The sequence below is a fragment of the Athalia rosae genome, chromosome 8, assembly GCF_917208135.1.
Source record: "Athalia rosae chromosome 8, iyAthRosa1.1, whole genome shotgun sequence".
Taxonomy (NCBI): Eukaryota; Metazoa; Arthropoda; class Insecta; order Hymenoptera; family Athaliidae; genus Athalia; species Athalia rosae.
In genome coordinates, this window is record NC_064033.1 from 5,726,031 (window position 1) to 5,742,671 (window position 16,641).

Genomic DNA, 16,641 nt, shown 5'->3' on the forward strand with positions numbered 1-16,641 from the left:
CAACCGGGAACAATTCGGAGTAGGGACATCGAGTGGTCGAACGTGTGACGCCTTTTCCTGTAACATCGCTCCGAGAAGAGGTACGGAATAAGAAAAATTATTTTGCAAATCTGGATGCATCTGAGAAACAATCATACCGATTTAATCTATATTTGAAGGATAATACGCGGAAAACTATAGCGCGTATTCCTAGTGAAACAGTTTCGTACTTTGGTACATAAAGTTATATTTGTTTCCCTTCGAAGATACGTGTCCTGACTCCATGGCGCCGCCTGATGTTTTTCGACCATCAAAATAATAAACGAATATTTTCATTTATTTGCAGAGCAAAATGGGACGGTATTCTCGCGAGCCTGATAATGCGACCAAGTCGTGCAAAGCACGGGGATCAAACCTACGAGTGCATTTTAAGGTAATTGTCATCAACCTTTTCGTTTACTTGGTTAACCTACAACATTAGACAGGTATACATGCAGGCACAGCCTGAAACTGTAACAAGCTCCTCTACATATTTTAACACTGGAATTAACATGTCTTCAGAACACTCATGAAACCGCTCGTGCTATCAAAGGTATGGCACTCCGTCGTGCCCAGAGGTATTTGAAGAGTGTCATTGAACACAAGGAGTGCGTACCATTCCGCAGATTCAACGGCGGTGTTGGCCGGTGTGCACAGGCCAAGCAGTTTGGTACTACCCAAGGTTAGTGTCTCGTCATTCAATACAATGAATAATTCGACAAGCCTTGATCCGTCACTGAATGTCTTGCAAACAAATCTTACAAATCGCCTCTTCCCTCCGTCAGGTCGTTGGCCAAAGAAGTCCGCTGAATTCTTATTGCAACTTCTTAAGAACGCCGAAAGCAACGCCGACTACAAAGGTGTAGACGTAGACCGTCTAGTAGTTGATCACATTCAAGTGAACCGTGCCCCGTGCCTGCGTAGGAGAACTTACAGAGCACACGGTCGCATCAATCGTGAGTGACCGTCCTGTTTTTTTTATTCTGAATTACAGTTCATTCATTCTTTTTCATGAAAATGACACGTTTTTGTTTCTGTCTGCAGCATACATGAGCTCTCCTTGTCACATCGAGGTGGTGCTAACGGAGAAAGAAGATGTGGTTGCAAAAGCAGCGGAAGAAGAACCCTCCAAGAAAAAATTAAGCAAGAAGAAGCTCGCAAGACAAAAAGAGAAGATGATGAGAGAATAAGTAAAGTAGGATTACTGACAATACAAGACGAGATCAAATGTACATTGCCTTTGGCAGTATAAAACCTTACTTTGCTCTCAATTTTGAATCAGTCTTTTGTCTTTTAAATTGCCCAATTGAAGAAAAAAAAGATTTACATATATTCGTGGTTGAATAGTTGAATACCATTTATTATCACAGAATGATTCATTTGGTAGACCTACGTACGAAGTACGTCCAACGCGTTCACGAATGTAATGCTAGTGATCGTCTGCAATAGCTTCGACACGTTGCCAAACCTCCCACATTTCTTGGTCAGGATTTTCGCTCGCTGTAAGTTCCGCGTTGATCTCCAAGTAGTTTTTTCTTGACGCAGTCACAGGCTCCCACTTTACGGTAATTAGATCATCAACCACCAGTGTCGGATTCCTATCATTGTCAAATTTACCAAGACTTGTAGTTGTCGCCACTCAGTTTTTGATTGACGTAATCATATTTGTAAAAATTAGTTACCCAGTTTTTGCAAAGTCCGTCCACATTCTGACCAATCTTTTGCGTAGTATCTCATCGGTAGAATCGTACTCATCTGTATACAGATCGCGATACTTAGTGATGACGAATAAGTATCTCATCTCCGCGCCGTGTCCCGCACCTGCAATATATCAATATTGTTATTGAATTATAACCACCAATTACATGTCCGAATGAGGCATTTCGTATCAATCATCACTCGATCGATTACGTACCTTTGAGATCTAGTTTACGGAGTTTCTTCATGATGGCATTTGGGCTGTCATACGAAAACCTGTACACGTATGTCGGTGTCTTTTTACTTCGCTGGATTTCAATAGTCTTATGAGTCCCTTGAACGAAGTGCAAGTCCCCACAGTACTGAACAACGTTATCAACCAAATCCTCAGTAATACTATTTTCTCCAAAGTAGAACTTCCTTAGCTCGCGAGCTATTTCGGACACTTTAGATGCGGCCCTTTCCGCTAATTGCAAGTCTTCCGAGACCGTCGACTCGAACTCCTCATCAAGCTTAGTGTATTTATCGTCGGAAACTCCTGGGATATAGAATATGAAAAAGAAACCATACCAAAGACATCGTAGTGCGACTAACTCACCCAACACATTGAATAATCCTTCGTGGCTGGTGTATCCAATTATGACAGGTACTTCGATACCATTCTTAGCCAACTCTCCAGGATGCTCGGGTAAGAATGGTGCGTTACTCTTGTCGTCTATCGTTGGCCCGAATATGAAATTTTTATTCAACGTATCCTGCAGCAAAACTAAAGTGATTAAAAAAACTATTGCCATCTCAAATGTACATAATGTCTTTGGCTTCGAGACTCAGACTCACCATTGAAGTTAGTTTCGTGCTTGCACCGATGATCTGGTGAGAGGGGATGGTTCGAAGATACTCAAGAATTTCCTTAGTGTCCGTTGTGTCTTTTCCAAGGGCAGAAGCTAAGCGTTGCGCAGATAAAATTGCATTCGGACGTTGCGCCCAGGGCATCAAAACCACTCCGCTCTGAATGATGGCTTTGTTGAAAAGTCCTAAAATCGAAACGTTATGAATGATTGCCAGAATCAAGGCGGAAACTGCTTATAAAACAGTTATGAAAAAAGAATGAGAGATTCCACACCTTTAGCTAGTGGTGATAGGAGTTGATAATGAACGGAAGAGGCTCCAGCACTGTGTCCAAAAATTGTAATGTTATTTGGGTCACCGCCAAACTGAGAAATGTTTTCCTTTACCCATTTCAAAGCTGCGACCTGATCCTTCAGTCCCATATTCCCAGGAGCTTCAGCATCGTCAAGATTAAGGAACCCTTGAAGAATTCCATTGATTACAAAAGCTCGAATCTATTGAGTTTTAAACGAGTTTTGTGATAAGGTGACGGAAATCGTACCTAGCACACCAAGTCGGTAGTTAATACCGACGTAGACTATACCAGATTCTACCAGGTAGTCTGGGCCCTGCTTTTCACAACCTCCATCCCCAACTAGGAAAGCTCCTCCGTGAATCCAAACCATCACCGGCCTTGACCCAGTCAAGGACTTGGTGGTAACATTGAGATAAAGACAATCATCATCGCCAAATATTTCACCGCTGTATAAATCTGCCTGAGCACATTGCGGTCCCTCTTGCGAGGCATTTCGTACTCCTGTCCATGGCTGAACGAGTTGTGGATCCTGTGAAAGTTATGAAAGATGGATTACGTAAGTTTCCTGCAAATATAACGATCGCAGAACCCATCTCTTGGAATTGAAATTCTTATCTACGAGTATCGTTCATCTAATTGTTTCAAGAGTTCCACTTGACTGATAAGTGATGATACAGATCTTTACAGTATGAAAAATTTACACAATCTTCTACTGGAAATAAAATGCTAGAAAAAGCATCGTTCATCTAATAATTACAAGAGTTCCACTGATAAGTAATGATACAGATCTTTACAGTTGAAAAATGTACACAATCGTCTACTGAAAATAGATGCTACAAAAAGAAAGGGCAATTGGAACATCCGCTCTCTACCTGATGTTTTCCCCTCAACTTTAGTATCTACTATTTTGAAATTGTATATAATCTCTACCTTGAATCTGAGGTTGCCAACGGGTGGTGCTGCGTAAGGAATCCCTCTAAACGTAATGTAAGATTCTCCAAGGGCGTTTTGTACGTTAACTCCCCGAAGCCATCCTTGTTTAACAATCACTGTTGGAAGATTCATGGTACCGCTAGTTGGATCTCAACTAAACAATAATCATTAATTTTTTCTTTTGCATGGCTGCATAACTTATCAGTGATGATGTCCTAAAACTTTGCGATTTGTGATAAAATTGTGTTATCTGTAAGATAATAGTCAACGTGCCATAGCATGGCGATTTATTTCTTTATTTTTTTCTTATCATTAGGTGACGGGAAGCTTACCTAGTAAGTCAACTCTGTAAATCATGCTCATGTAGATGACTTTGGATCTCAAGAAACAATCTGGACTTTAAATACCACAGGCCTCATCTCCAAAAAAGAAAGATCCTCCTTGAATCCGAACCATCATCGGTAAAGGCAATCATTTGAACAGTACCTAATATGCCTCTGAATCGAGATTTGTGGATGACTGATGTTGAGTTTAGACTCATATCTGAAATAGAAAGTAGGGTGATTTTATGAAATATTCAATGGGAAAATTATGAGTGCTTGTGCAAAGACGATTGTGAAGATTTGAAAAATTTTAATCTTACCATAGGAATAAGAGAAGACGACATACCGTCTGGTGGTCTGAAAATCAGTTGACATTTGAAAAGTCAACAATATCATGCTGACAATGAGTCCTCGCTGAATCCCATTAGAAAAGTTGCCGCGTATCTGGAGTGGCGTTTTTCGGAAGGACCAAAGCAGAGGAGGGAGAAATTGTTTACTTTTTCCGGCACGTTGACATCGGCGTGTAATTGAAGAGACGAAAAAATTGGTATCAGTACGACTTTAAAACTAATAAAATCCTTTCGAATTGAAATATGGCTGACGAGAGCGATGTACTGTTCGTGAGAAGCAATTCAAAATCGGTACGATTTCATAGAATATTTTCCGATGAGGTTAAGTACAACGAAACGTTGCTGAGAAGAGATTTTCCTAATGCTCAGTGATACACATTTATTTTTCTTTTTCTTCCCTAGAACATGGCTGCGGCTAATGATGATGTTTGGGATGACACAGTTCTAATAAAGGCTTACGATAGAGCAGTCAATTTAGCAAAAAATAAAGTAGCTAAGCGTATGGGAGTTGAGGCGCAGTCCACCTCTCATGGTAAACAAGGTAAAACGCAAAATCAAAAACAAAATCGTCACGCAGCTAAGCCTTACAAGGTAACTAGATAACCCATCAAACAATTTTGCGCAATTTGAACCCTTGGAAACCTTTTTGCATGTAGAAATGGGTGGTAGGATCCCCATGCAGAGCTGTGTGGTCGGAGGATGGTGAAGTATATGAAGCACAAATTCAAAAAATCTACGAAAACAGTGGAACCTGTCTTGTCAAGTTTATAGGTAACATAAAAAAATGTTGTGAAGCAACATGCTACTGTTTGTGCCATTTGGATTTATCTTAATTAAATATCATTTTCATCAGGCTACGATAACATAGACAAAGTTGAAATCAGCTCATTAGCCGAGTCGCTGGGACTTGCGGCACAGGTAGCGCAAACCAAGGAAGCTAACGCAGATAAAGTTAGCAACTCTTCAATTGACCTGCAAGAATCTGGGTCTATCGGCAATCCTGAAGTCACTCATACAGGCGACGAGGTTGAGATGGAGTGTGAAACTGAACCTCGAAAGTTTCCACAGTCGAGTATCGCTGGAGGAACATTGTTAGGATTATCAGCCGGTATGATCCCACCTGCACCACCTCTACCACCGCAATTAATGACCAGGTAATTGTAAATGAAAAAATCTCTGTTCAGGAAAATTAAGTTTTAAGAATCCAAGAATGGACACGAAATAAAGCAGAGAACGATACTGCGAAGCAGAGGCTAAAAATGATTTGATATTGTTTAGGCTACCTGAAAGTGACGATGATGCACTTTCCAGCATGCTCATGTCCTGGTACATCAGTGGATTTCACACCGGTAAATCAATATTATTAGGTTGAAAAATTTATGATTGTCGAATCAAAATTAAGGAGAGAATATAATTACAGGTTACTATCACGGCATAAAACAAGCCAAGGAAAATCAGGAGAGGCGGAAAAAATGACAATGATGCTGGTCTGAGATTTTTTTTTTTATTGAATTGAATTTTTTTTTAATTAAGATTTATTAATGAACTACAATGAATTCCAAGATGGCTACAATTTTATTTTGAAATTAGTTTTCCTTCAACATTACTCATCATCGCGATCTAACGCATTTCGTAACACTATGGAATTTTCAAATCAAAATGAATTCCACAGGGTTCCCCAGAAATTTGAATCCACATAATAATCTGATACCTTGGTCCGGAAGTGCGGTATACAAAACTTCTAAGAAATTCAATCTGACTGAAAGGAAAATATAAAGCTCGGGCAGTATAAAATACAGAAATAACTAGATTGTATGAAAATTGTTTATGAATGTTTATTCACGCCACATATCATTCATAGCTTTAATTGATGTACTTTCCAATGTCTGGTTATTGGTTGTTTCACAAGGTGGTCAAGAGGGTCAGTTTCTCGTTTAATTGCAGCTGAGTTTTGATCAGCTGTGACAAAGCGACGACCATCAGTAGATCCTTAACATTACTATTGAACATTTGGTCGAACTGATCGGCGGACATTTTAGGCACCGAATGAACCATGTCCAAAAGGGCTCGGCCGACCTGTGAGTTGAAACAGTATCGCTCATTGCAATATACCATCATTCTTGGTAAAAAATTTACGTCAAACTCTTACCTGATTATCAGGGACTTGTTTACCAGCTAGCACATTATCTACGTAGCTCAGGACTTGGTCTACCAACGTAGATAACTTTGTGCTAGCTTCCGCTATCTGTGCCAGATCCAACATTGGCTCAACTCCGCCTTGTTTGGAAATAGATTGGCTATATGATTGCCCTTGGGTTTTAGCACACAGTTGTAATCCGACGATTTCAGGTTCATAAGAAATAACCTATTTCATAACGATGTCAAATGCATATTAATATCTCGTAACTGCTACTTCTTTTCACCTTCACATGTTCCGATCATAAATCAGGCTAATACAACTCACCTGGACTCTGACGGGAGTGAACATGCACCCTTGTTTGCCATTCGGTACACCCAGTTGGACGCAGACATATGCTTTTATACCCATTCTTGTAGTATTTGCCATCGTTGTGTCTAGAGTAAGATGGACCGGGTTGTTGCATTCACGTGCATAGTACTCGTGAATGACAGAGGAGTGGTTGGTAACCTGTAGAACATTATCAACACAAAATTGAATTTTCGTTTCAATTATTTGATTGTTTGAACATTTTTACCTCTTTCCCAGTGGCCCACCATCCTACAATACTTTCTTGGGCATTAACTCTATGGTTTAGATCGTACAGGTCCATGGCATAGTTGAGTTCAGCTTCGACCTGATCGGCATATTCTTTGTGGGGAACACAGAAGCAGTTTGTGACTTCGACGATCCCCTTTTCTACAGTACCTGTTGAAAGAAAGATAAACGTCAATTTGTGCATGACATGTGGAAAATGACATCCACCGTTAGGATGTGAATAAGTTAATTTCCATGGGAGAATGAAAATTGTTACATATTTGGTCTTGAGTTACTTCTTACCGAGTAAAGTTCCAATGACACGGTGTGAGTCGGCATTACGTCGCTCATATGCATCGACTATTTGAAATAAAACCACTGGATGCACCTTAACAATAAGGTTAAGCGCCATTTTCGGTGTATTAAAGAAATGAAGGAGTCAATGAAAACTAGAAATTGAGAACAAGATCACCGATGAAAATGAAAACAACCCTCTTGTGTCGGGTATTCCAACCATTTTACCCTCACCAGAAAAATTGGAAGAAAGCAACAGTTCCGATCTTGCGCAGAATAGTTCGTAGATTTTCGCTCCCTTCCATAATACCAATTATTCATTGCCTTTCACGATCCACGTTCAATCATATCTTGGCGCGCGAAGGCTGGAGAAGAATAGCCGTTGTAAACGAGGCTGATTTTTATTATAACATATCGTTGGACAGGGCGTTGAATCATTATTGATTTTAACAATTTACTTTGGCAGTTGATCAAAATAGACCAATCAAGATGTTTTGGGGTGAGTAATAATGCATCATTTAACATATTTCTACTTGCCGGTTATTTCGAGAATGGCGTCGCCATGTGATTTTCCGAGATGAAGAAAACGTGCTCGCCAAATTTCAATAAATACCGATGAAAAACTACGTCCAGGTTTTTACTGAGTCAGTATCGGGTTAGTTTTATTAATATTTTAATGTTTGTTGCAGGATTAATTATGGAACCGAACAAACGGTACACACAGACAGTGGAAAAATCATTTCATGTATCTATGGCGAGTTTAGATGTGCCCAGTGCAGGTGAAAATTTTTTATTTTAGAGCCGAGGTATTTTCTCGGAGTGTTTTACCCTTGAAATTCTGATTCTGTAACTTTCAATCTCTGCGGAATGTTAAAGGCACCGGAGCTGTGGAAGTTATGCTTACCTACGAGAATCGCAATTACTTGTTGTGCACGTTGCAACCTGGGCTGGCGATACAGGTGCCTCTGGACCTCAATTTTGTAGAGGGAACAGAGATAGCCTTTGCTTCGTCTGGAACTGGCCGTGTACATTTAACGGGATACCTTGCACCAGACGATGATCTTGACTTAGATGAACTCGAAGAGGAGGAGGAAGATGATGTTGAGGCGCCACAGCTAGTTGAAAAGCAGTCAAAACGCAAATCTTCAGACTTGGATGCGCAAGGTCAAAGGGATTCCAAACGTGCGAAGCACGATGAAGAAGAAGAGGAATCCTCCGATGACGATGACGATTTTGCTGAAGAAGATAGCGATTCGGATGACAAAGATGGGGAATTCGAAGACGAAGATCTCATAGAAGGCGAAGGAGACAGTGAAGAAGAGGAAGAAGAAGTGGAGCTAGAGGAAGTTGTAAAACCATTGTCAAAAAAACAAAAACAAAAACTCCGACAACAACAACAGCAAGAAGCACAGCCAGAACAAAAAACCAAGAAACAGGAAAAACTTGTTAATGGCAAAGATTCTAAACAAGATCAGAAACAGAAGAAACAGAAAGGCGAACAACAACAATCACAGGAAAACAAACAAGAACCAAAAAAACGAACAGTTGCTGGCGGAGTTAAGATAGAAGACCTCCAAGTGGGTACTGGAGCTGTTGCAAAAGCAGGAAAACACCTTGCCGTATACTACATAGGACGGTTGCAAAACGGAAAGAAATTCGATGCAGTTAGTCGTGGAGATGGATTCAAGTTCCGAATAGGTAAAAATGAAGTTATCCAGGGATGGGACGTGGGTATTACTGGAATGAAGGTCGGCGGAAAACGGCGTATCACGATTCCTCCTGCGTTAGCGTAAGTAACAATTTATTCTTTTGTTGACATGCCCGGTGATTCTGACCGCCCGTTCGTATTTCATAATCCAAAAGTACAAGAACGATGGAAGTACCGAATGTTGCCGAAATTTTTTTTTAGGATGAATAAAAATGAAACCATCTTCTTTCTTACAGGTACGGAGCTAGGGGTTCACCGCCAGTAATCCCACCTAACTCTACACTAGTGTTTGAAGTTGAACTCAAAAACGTTCGCTAGATATGCTCAACATATAATACACGGAACAAACATTTGTGAAAAATTTACTATTCTCTTTTCCATAGTAAACTACGTACATTTCCAACATTTAAAAAGGATATTTCCACAACTTAAGTACGATATTAATATGTCTGCTATTTTGAACGCAAGAGTTTTTATCACACTGAGAATCACTGTTACAATCGTGTGTTAATTCGACGAAAGTTTATACTACATTTCATTCTGTTTTTAAAGATATGCTCGTTTCTTGGGAGATTACAATGAAATATTTTACCTTTTTATAGTTGCTCTCCGAAACAACTGTCACTCCCAATGAGCAGTTGCAAAAAAAAAAATTGAATCAACCTTTGACTTTAGTATTATGTGAAGATAAAAATGGAAACATGAATATTCCAGAATTCAACACGTGACGGATCTAAAATAGATAAGTTTATGATTTTTGAAGAAAAAAAAGTAATGATTGGTACCTAACATTTACGAATAAATTATATTATGACCAATGCCTTGAAATTATCAAAAAATAGATACCCATTGAGAAATTGGCAGGTAAGAAGGTTTGTATCTCGAATCAAATATTAGTAAACAGTTTTATTTTCCATTAATTTTTTTTTACACATTAAAATCTAGTTCACTTTGAAAAATGAAATACCGTGTACAACTTGTCATTCAACTTTGACAGATTTTTGATTTTTTGCCCATGAGAGCTTACATCCTCCTTCATTGCACTCTTTGACTAGCTGCGGTGGTTCCGCCACAACTTGTTGACCATTGTCACTTTTAATGTTACGCCAGAAATTCCACAACCTGATCAATAAGGGCTGTATGAGGTATCGCCACAACAATAAAACAACTGGTGCTATAACACATGGAACGCACACCATTTTTTCTTCTTTCGTTGACCAGGCTCTCGGTTATGTGTAAAGGATGAGGAGTCGATCCAAACTTAGCAACAAATAGGTAAAGTTAACTTTCGTATCAAATAAAAATATATTTTGCTTGTAATGAATATTCCTTTATCTGATGGTGCGGAGCTAATGTTATTATGATAACAACCTATACACTGTATATTCAGTCACTGTTTGAGGATGAAATTTTTATGGTTCTCACATCAAACGTACCATGAGAATAAATCGTTTCTCAGCTGCCGATGCATACAACGTGCAGCCAGCTATTGAAGTTTATTCAAACACACCAGTAGCAATTGACGAATTGACCAAAAGCAATTCTTTATTTGCATTATCAATATACAGATGACAAATAATGACTGACAACAAAATAGACATACATATATACATGTATGGACCGAATACAGCGCCGCTCTTCGGAAACACCTGTTTCAATGAATAGTGAACCGCTAATAGTCGAAAATAAGGCGCGATATCAAGAACTTGAAAATACTAAATATAAACAATGCTCACGGTTAAGTTGTTGGAATTAGGATGGTCCAAGACATCTAAGGTTTTTTGACAAAAAAAATACAGAAGAGAAATCAAACACACGCAAAATACCGATCCCGCAGGAAATTTTTGTACCCTCTAAATCTACGGGATTTTTCTACACCGATATCTGTCAACATTAGCACGTGAACGGTTAACGTTATTTTCATCTAGTATGTAGATTTATGGACAGTTGAAGAAATGGATGGATACTTTTTGAAGTATCACGTTCCTGAGCTGATGAAAATACTTGAAGCTGAAGATGTAACAAAGCATTATTCAATAGATGTGAGGTAGGATATACCCAACCTGTTAACGATACGATTTTTTGTCCGTTTTATTTCAAGCAAATAATGATTCTGTAAACTGTTTTTGAATTGGGTCGTGTCCTTTAATTACATTGAGTTTTTTTTAGTTTTATAACATTATTTGAAGAAAATCCGGATATTGGTAATAAAATTCTACACCGACCAAGAGAACACTTACCACTGTGCGATCAGGCCGCACTAATTGCAGAGGAAAAATTATGCAACGGTACATTAACTGTGAAACAGAAAATTCACACACGAATAACTGGAATCCCAATAAAAGTGAACGAAGGTGAAATTGGAGAGTTTATTTGTGCCTCAGGGATTGCCGTGCGGACATCACAGCCAACTATCATCAAAGTTCGCCAGTGTTACGTCTGTCGTAAATGCAAACACGATACAATTGTGGAGGTACTTGTCACCCTGCAATATTTGATTTTCGTCACTATGTATTAATTGTAGAACTTTGATTTTTATTCCAGTTGGAATGGGAGACTAGGAAGTTCAAAGAAACCAAGGAATGTTCGGCGTGTCAGTCAAAAAGTATCTCAACCAATCCGACCTTGCAGCACTTTGACAGTTCTGACTATCAAGAAATAAAAATTCAGGTGCGTTGACTATATGAATCAACCAAAAATCATATTCTACCAAAGATTTTCATCCAATTACTTCTTATTTTACCAGGAAAACCGTCAAATCGACACACATATCACACACTCCAGCGGCGTACGGGTGATTCTTCTGGATGATTTGGTCGACAGATGTAGACCTGGTGATCACGTTGACGTGTGGTATTTAGAGCTCGTTGTTTTTCTTTGAAATCTATTCATTCGCTCGAACGTATAACTATCTAATCTTACCTTTTCAGTGGAGTGGTGGTTAGGCAATGGGACAATCTAGTAGCGGGAAAACGAGCGGAAGCAACCACATTTGTGATGGCCAATAGCGTCACTGTTCGCAGCAAAATGAACGAAGCCCAATTTTCGAGTATGGAAGCTAAAGATGTTTTTTCCAAGTACTGGGAAGCGCATGAGGCCCAACCTTTGATCGGAAGAGATATCATACTTGGTTCAATCTGCCGGCAGGTAAAGAATACCCCATCGAGTATGATAATCCTTCCAAAGTCTAATTGACGTTTCCAGGTCTATGGCATGTACACCGTTAAACAAGCACTCGGTGTCGTGTTAGCTGGTGGAGCATCGAAGACGCAACAGTCTGGTAATTTCGTGGACGTTTTCAAACTCACATTTGAATTTTCAGTTGCAAGAGAGTTACAAAAAATGCATTTCGACCGCTTCAGGTACACGCGTCAGAGGTGAGTCGCACCTACTACTGATCGGAGATCCAGGTACGAGCAAATCGCAACTTCTTCGCACCGCAGCTAGACTGGCAGTTCGTTCGGTGTTGACAACTGGGATCGGTTCGACAGCAGCCGGTCTGACAGCAGCAGCGATCAAGGACGAAAGTGGTTGGCATTTGGAAGGTGGGGCATTGGTACTGGCTGACGGAGGAGTGTGTTGTATCGACGAATTTTCTTCGATGCGTTCCAACGATCGAGGCACTATACACGAGGCGATGGAACAGCAGACGATATCTGTGGCCAAAGCTGGACTGGTGAGTACGCTGAATTCACGGTGCACTGTAATTGCTGCTACGAACCCAACCGGCGGACGTTGCGTGAATGGCAAAGAAGTGACAACGACATTAGGAGACGCTCTTCTGTCCCGTTTCGATTTAATTCTCGTTTTAAGGGACAATCGAAACGCTGATTGGGACAGAATGATTTCGGGCCACATTCTAGAAGCCCGCCAAAAAGAAATTACAGAAGATAAAATCAACGTGTGAGTGAAACGTATCCGCCAACGGTAAATCCGTTACAGAGAACATCATCATTACTTCTTGCGTTTTCCTAATGTGATTCAGCTTGATCAGCCCAAAAAAACGACTGGAGATTATGGAATCGAAAAATTCGTGGACCGAAGAGACTCTGCGAGACTACTTTGCTCTCATTCGTACAATGAAACCGGTGATGAGTCCGGAGGCTTCTGAAGTGATAAGAGCCACCTACCGATACCATAGATTAAACCCTGACCGACGGGCTGAGAGAACAACCGTGCGTCTTTTGGACAGTCTCGTTAGGTAAGTGGGTATGATATTCTACGGCAATGGTTGAGAGGTTAATTCAAATTTAATTTTCAGGCTAGCCGAAGGACATGCTCGTCTCATGTACCGAATGGAAGTAAAAGTGATGGACGCTATCGTTGCCGCGCAGCTTGTGGGAATTGAGGATCTCAGCAATAATCATAGTTCCGCTACGGGATGTCCATTTCCAACAAATCCGACTGACGTGTATCGACAAGAAGGTGAGCTGATTGAGTTGCGAAAATTGTTGGTGATGTTATTTAGTAAAATTATTTATTCCATATTCCAGGTGAGGAAATTCTTAACAAGTTGAATCTAGACCACCTTAGCGACTCCCTTTAACAACGTCGAAGCTGGACCTAGCTTACTTTAATTTCAAAGCGTAATACAACAAACACCTAGTGGAACCGTAGAGAAATAATCAAGCGGTTATATTTTTAAATAAATTGTTAATTCATTGAAAAGTCTTTTAAGTTTGATTAAAGTACAGCCTGTGTCGATAGTAATAACTTAAATAAAAGTAAAATGATTATTATTTTACTTATATTTAGAGGATTATTCTTTTCCGTATGTATGTATGTACATGGTTCAATATGGCAAATTGACAAATACTTCACCTATATCATTCCGCAACAAATTTTTTTAATCCCCTCAACATGCGAATATCGATATAAAGCAAGATCAATGTAAGCTTGAACTTTTTCCTATCATTTATAAAGAGTTATTTTAATACATAAAGCTTGATACATTAATTAAGCGGAATTAAATCTAGTTGTTTTATCGAAATGATAAATTCGTTAACGAGTATACCGATTTAAACCTAACCTCTCACTTCTTACGACGACACAAGTTCGATCGCTTCGTCGATATGTTTGTCATAACATTGATCATGTTTTACCTACGTTAATTGATATCCGAAAACTGTGGGACAGAATCAAACGCAAGAGTTTCACGCCGCAACTGCCATATTGAGTCTCTCCATACGCTGAACTCAAAATCTTTCACTCGTAATAACTGATCGGCAAAGTTTAAGATGAATAAGACTGCAAAAATAATGTGTCGATTTACACATGTGCTGTTCTAGAATCTCCTATCTTTGATAACGAGTAATTGTTTATCTATGTTCAAAAGCCTAGGAGCTCGAATTGACGATAAGAGAAGATACAACGTTACCTGATGAATAGATTGATCGATCGATTGTCGAATTAGTATCGTGGCTGATTAGCGTTAGCCATCTGTGCACGTACGGCACTCGCAGCAACGTTACCAGCAGCATTTTGAACGTGTTCGTTTCGAAGGAAAGTCGATGTAAACTCTTCCTGCGCCTTCGCCACGCTCGCTCCTGTACTGCGATAGATGCGATGGATCTGGTGACATAAAAATGGAGTTTGGGGTAAAGCTGGATTCAGAACGATCTCACGATGATTCTTACCTTCGACAACAGAAGTAGGTCTCCCCCTGCCGCTACACCGTAACCAATAGCAATAATGAGTAACAGGATACCGACGAATACTCCTGCTCCTGAACGGTCGAACACTGTGATGGCTGTTATTATGCCGCTGAAATGAACGAAGCACTTTAATAACAAAATGTGTTACCGATTACTTCGTCGCTAAGGAAGAATTTGTCGTACCAAGTGCCTGATCCGGGTATTCCGATGGCTTGGATGACGGTCACGATGAATTGGAAAAAGAAAACGAAGAAGAAAACCATGAAATTGAAGGAACTGTCACTCCTGGAACCAAAAAAAAACGACATTCTGAAATGTGTACGTTGGAAATTATTGGGAACGCGATAACTCACGACGACATACCTGAAAGCTTTGTACGCTGGCCTGTACCAACAGAGAAATGAAAACGGGGTGAACAAGAGAAGGTAGAGTATGCCGAGACCGAACACTGAAAAATTCCCGCTGTGTAGTACCAAAGCGAATCCACCGACGACGTTCATCAACATCACACAACCGTGAACTGCAAAATAACACAAATTTTGAAAGAAAACTTCCTTTTGTAGGACTGTTGCGACGATTATAGCTTCCGGTGGCTCAAAGTTAATGTCACCTTTGGCTGACTGTCGGCCAGAGATCCGTGATCTCTGAACCCATATCATCGATAACGGAAAAACGTTGAATCAAGGGATACGTACACATCCAAAGGTAGTAAAGTTGTCTGACTATCTTTTGAAAGTCGGAAGGAATGTCCACATCAATGTCCTGATAAACGCACGGCTGAAAACAACACTTCTCCGGTAACGGGGGCCAATTATTTCTTCTTGCTAAAACAATAACGCCACCCATTAAATGTAGCTCACTCAATGTTCACTAAATTTTTCAACTTATCCTGTAAAAATTTTTGTCCAACCGTAATAAGGTGTGTTTCTCATCTCCTCATCCCTTCTGGCCTTCCATTCCTCTTCTTGTTGACGCTAAAAATGATTTAAAAAATGTCATTCTGGTGGTATGTTCGAACATGAAAATTATACACGCGAACAAAATGATCATTTGCATCTACCGAGGGGGGTGACGTGAGCAGAGGCACAGGAGTAACTGTTTGCTGTGCACTCCGTGCATAATTGGGTGGCGGGATCTCTTGATTTGTGGGCTGAAGAGTCGCTGGCTGTTGAGTAGCTCCTACGCCACCATATATCGGCGGATTGGAAGCTCCTCTAGCCTGCGTTGCCCCTTGCGATCCTTGCTCGGCGAAAGGATTGTAGTCTTCGATACCTCTACTTGCAGGTGTCGAGCTCGCAGCTTTTCTTACCGCAGGGTCCTGTTGCAGATATCAGAGAATAAGATCGAGCAAATCATTCAGCAATAAAATAATACTGGACAGGATTGTGAAAGGTGAATCTGAAAAGCGGAGTATAAAGCGAACGAAATTTCAAACGTTCATTTTGAAATGATTGTCACACGTCAGTGTCATTATGATTCACGGGGGCAGGTGTTTTAACAAGTTTTGACAAGTACGAAAACTTACAGTTCCGATGCGGGAGTCACGTACCAGATACAATTCTTTGATACGTTAAAATATCACTTACCGAAAATGGGTCATTTAAAGCTGGTTCCCCAAAGGGATTTTCGTCAAAACCGGACATTCCTTGTTGTATAATTTATCGATATTTAACGTCAAGAACAGCGTGTGAGCTGGCTTTTGATCGAATAAATACTTTTTAATCTTATCTAAAGACGGTAGTCCATCGTTGACGTCCCCCTACAATATTTTACGTGTCTTCAATTAATCCTCTAAAATACCGGGCA

General features: G+C 40.1%; 8 protein-coding genes across 11 annotated transcripts; 4 read left to right on the top strand and 4 right to left on the bottom strand.

Moving 5' to 3' along the window:
- The first annotated feature begins 8 nt into the window (after positions 1–8).
- On the top strand, positions 9–1,289 carry LOC105686739 (60S ribosomal protein L17). 2 transcript variants are annotated; one of them, XM_012401845.3, is made up of 5 exons: positions 9–80; positions 326–412; positions 541–700; positions 804–974; positions 1,063–1,289. In XM_012401845.3, the coding sequence occupies exons 2-5, from the start codon at positions 332–334 to the stop codon at positions 1,206–1,208; spliced, it is 558 nt and encodes a 185-aa protein (XP_012257268.1). In that variant the 5' UTR covers positions 9–80; positions 326–331; the 3' UTR covers positions 1,209–1,289. The 2 variants fall into 2 exon arrangements, with proteins under 2 accessions (XP_012257268.1, XP_012257267.1); XM_012401844.3 differs by having other exon boundaries at positions 70–213.
- A 61-nt stretch (positions 1,290–1,350) lies between these two features.
- Positions 1,351–4,265, bottom strand: LOC105686738 (esterase FE4-like). Of its 2 annotated transcripts, XM_012401843.3 has the most exons (9): positions 4,126–4,265; positions 3,791–3,947; positions 3,107–3,389; positions 2,840–3,025; positions 2,554–2,750; positions 2,315–2,471; positions 1,934–2,254; positions 1,701–1,839; positions 1,351–1,616 (listed from the first exon to the last, which is right to left on the bottom strand). In XM_012401843.3, the coding sequence occupies exons 2-9, from the start codon at positions 3,923–3,925 to the stop codon at positions 1,448–1,450; spliced, it is 1,587 nt and encodes a 528-aa protein (XP_012257266.2). In that variant the 5' UTR covers positions 3,926–3,947; positions 4,126–4,265; the 3' UTR covers positions 1,351–1,447. The 2 variants fall into 2 exon arrangements, with proteins under 2 accessions (XP_012257266.2, XP_048515264.1); XM_048659307.1 differs by lacking the exon at positions 4,126–4,265 and having other exon boundaries at positions 3,791–4,008.
- Positions 4,266–4,615: 350 nt separating this feature from the next.
- LOC105686225 (survival motor neuron protein) lies at positions 4,616–6,028 on the top strand. Its single transcript, XM_012400863.3, has 6 exons — positions 4,616–4,757; positions 4,869–5,057; positions 5,123–5,237; positions 5,320–5,620; positions 5,745–5,815; positions 5,887–6,028. The coding sequence occupies exons 1-6, from the start codon at positions 4,710–4,712 to the stop codon at positions 5,940–5,942; spliced, it is 780 nt and encodes a 259-aa protein (XP_012256286.2). The 5' UTR covers positions 4,616–4,709; the 3' UTR covers positions 5,943–6,028.
- Positions 6,029–6,285: 257 nt separating this feature from the next.
- Positions 6,286–7,642, bottom strand: LOC105686224 (eukaryotic translation initiation factor 3 subunit F). The gene is made up of 5 exons (XM_012400862.3): positions 7,483–7,642; positions 7,181–7,350; positions 6,931–7,113; positions 6,616–6,831; positions 6,286–6,542 (listed from the first exon to the last, which is right to left on the bottom strand). The coding sequence occupies exons 1-5, from the start codon at positions 7,589–7,591 to the stop codon at positions 6,369–6,371; spliced, it is 852 nt and encodes a 283-aa protein (XP_012256285.2). The 5' UTR covers positions 7,592–7,642; the 3' UTR covers positions 6,286–6,368.
- Positions 7,643–7,801: 159 nt separating this feature from the next.
- LOC105686648 (46 kDa FK506-binding nuclear protein) lies at positions 7,802–9,999 on the top strand. Its single transcript, XM_012401671.3, has 4 exons — positions 7,802–7,972; positions 8,163–8,252; positions 8,350–9,262; positions 9,418–9,999. The coding sequence occupies exons 1-4, from the start codon at positions 7,963–7,965 to the stop codon at positions 9,497–9,499; spliced, it is 1,095 nt and encodes a 364-aa protein (XP_012257094.2). The 5' UTR covers positions 7,802–7,962; the 3' UTR covers positions 9,500–9,999.
- Positions 10,000–10,072: 73 nt separating this feature from the next.
- LOC125501993 (UPF0729 protein CG18508) lies at positions 10,073–10,755 on the bottom strand. The gene has a single exon (XM_048659331.1). The coding sequence runs from the start codon at positions 10,378–10,380 to the stop codon at positions 10,162–10,164; it is 219 nt and encodes a 72-aa protein (XP_048515288.1). The 5' UTR covers positions 10,381–10,755; the 3' UTR covers positions 10,073–10,161.
- Positions 10,756–10,777: 22 nt separating this feature from the next.
- On the top strand, positions 10,778–13,892 carry LOC105686133 (DNA helicase MCM9-like). Its single transcript, XM_012400756.3, has 10 exons — positions 10,778–11,228; positions 11,351–11,654; positions 11,726–11,851; positions 11,928–12,034; positions 12,112–12,328; positions 12,386–12,461; positions 12,544–13,084; positions 13,167–13,382; positions 13,443–13,606; positions 13,675–13,892. Exons 1-10 carry the CDS (start codon positions 11,137–11,139, stop codon positions 13,725–13,727), a joined length of 1,896 nt encoding a protein of 631 aa, XP_012256179.2. The 5' UTR covers positions 10,778–11,136; the 3' UTR covers positions 13,728–13,892.
- LOC105686647 (secretory carrier-associated membrane protein 5A) lies at positions 13,818–16,594 on the bottom strand. 2 transcript variants are annotated; one of them, XM_012401670.3, is made up of 9 exons: positions 16,422–16,594; positions 15,896–16,153; positions 15,746–15,809; positions 15,531–15,659; positions 15,199–15,355; positions 15,019–15,120; positions 14,818–14,944; positions 14,559–14,752; positions 13,818–14,428 (listed from the first exon to the last, which is right to left on the bottom strand). In XM_012401670.3, the coding sequence occupies exons 1-8, from the start codon at positions 16,476–16,478 to the stop codon at positions 14,591–14,593; spliced, it is 1,056 nt and encodes a 351-aa protein (XP_012257093.1). In that variant the 5' UTR covers positions 16,479–16,594; the 3' UTR covers positions 13,818–14,428; positions 14,559–14,590. The 2 variants fall into 2 exon arrangements, with proteins under 2 accessions (XP_012257093.1, XP_020708073.1); XM_020852414.2 differs by having other exon boundaries at positions 13,818–14,752.
- Between the last annotated feature and the right edge of the window lie 47 nt (positions 16,595–16,641).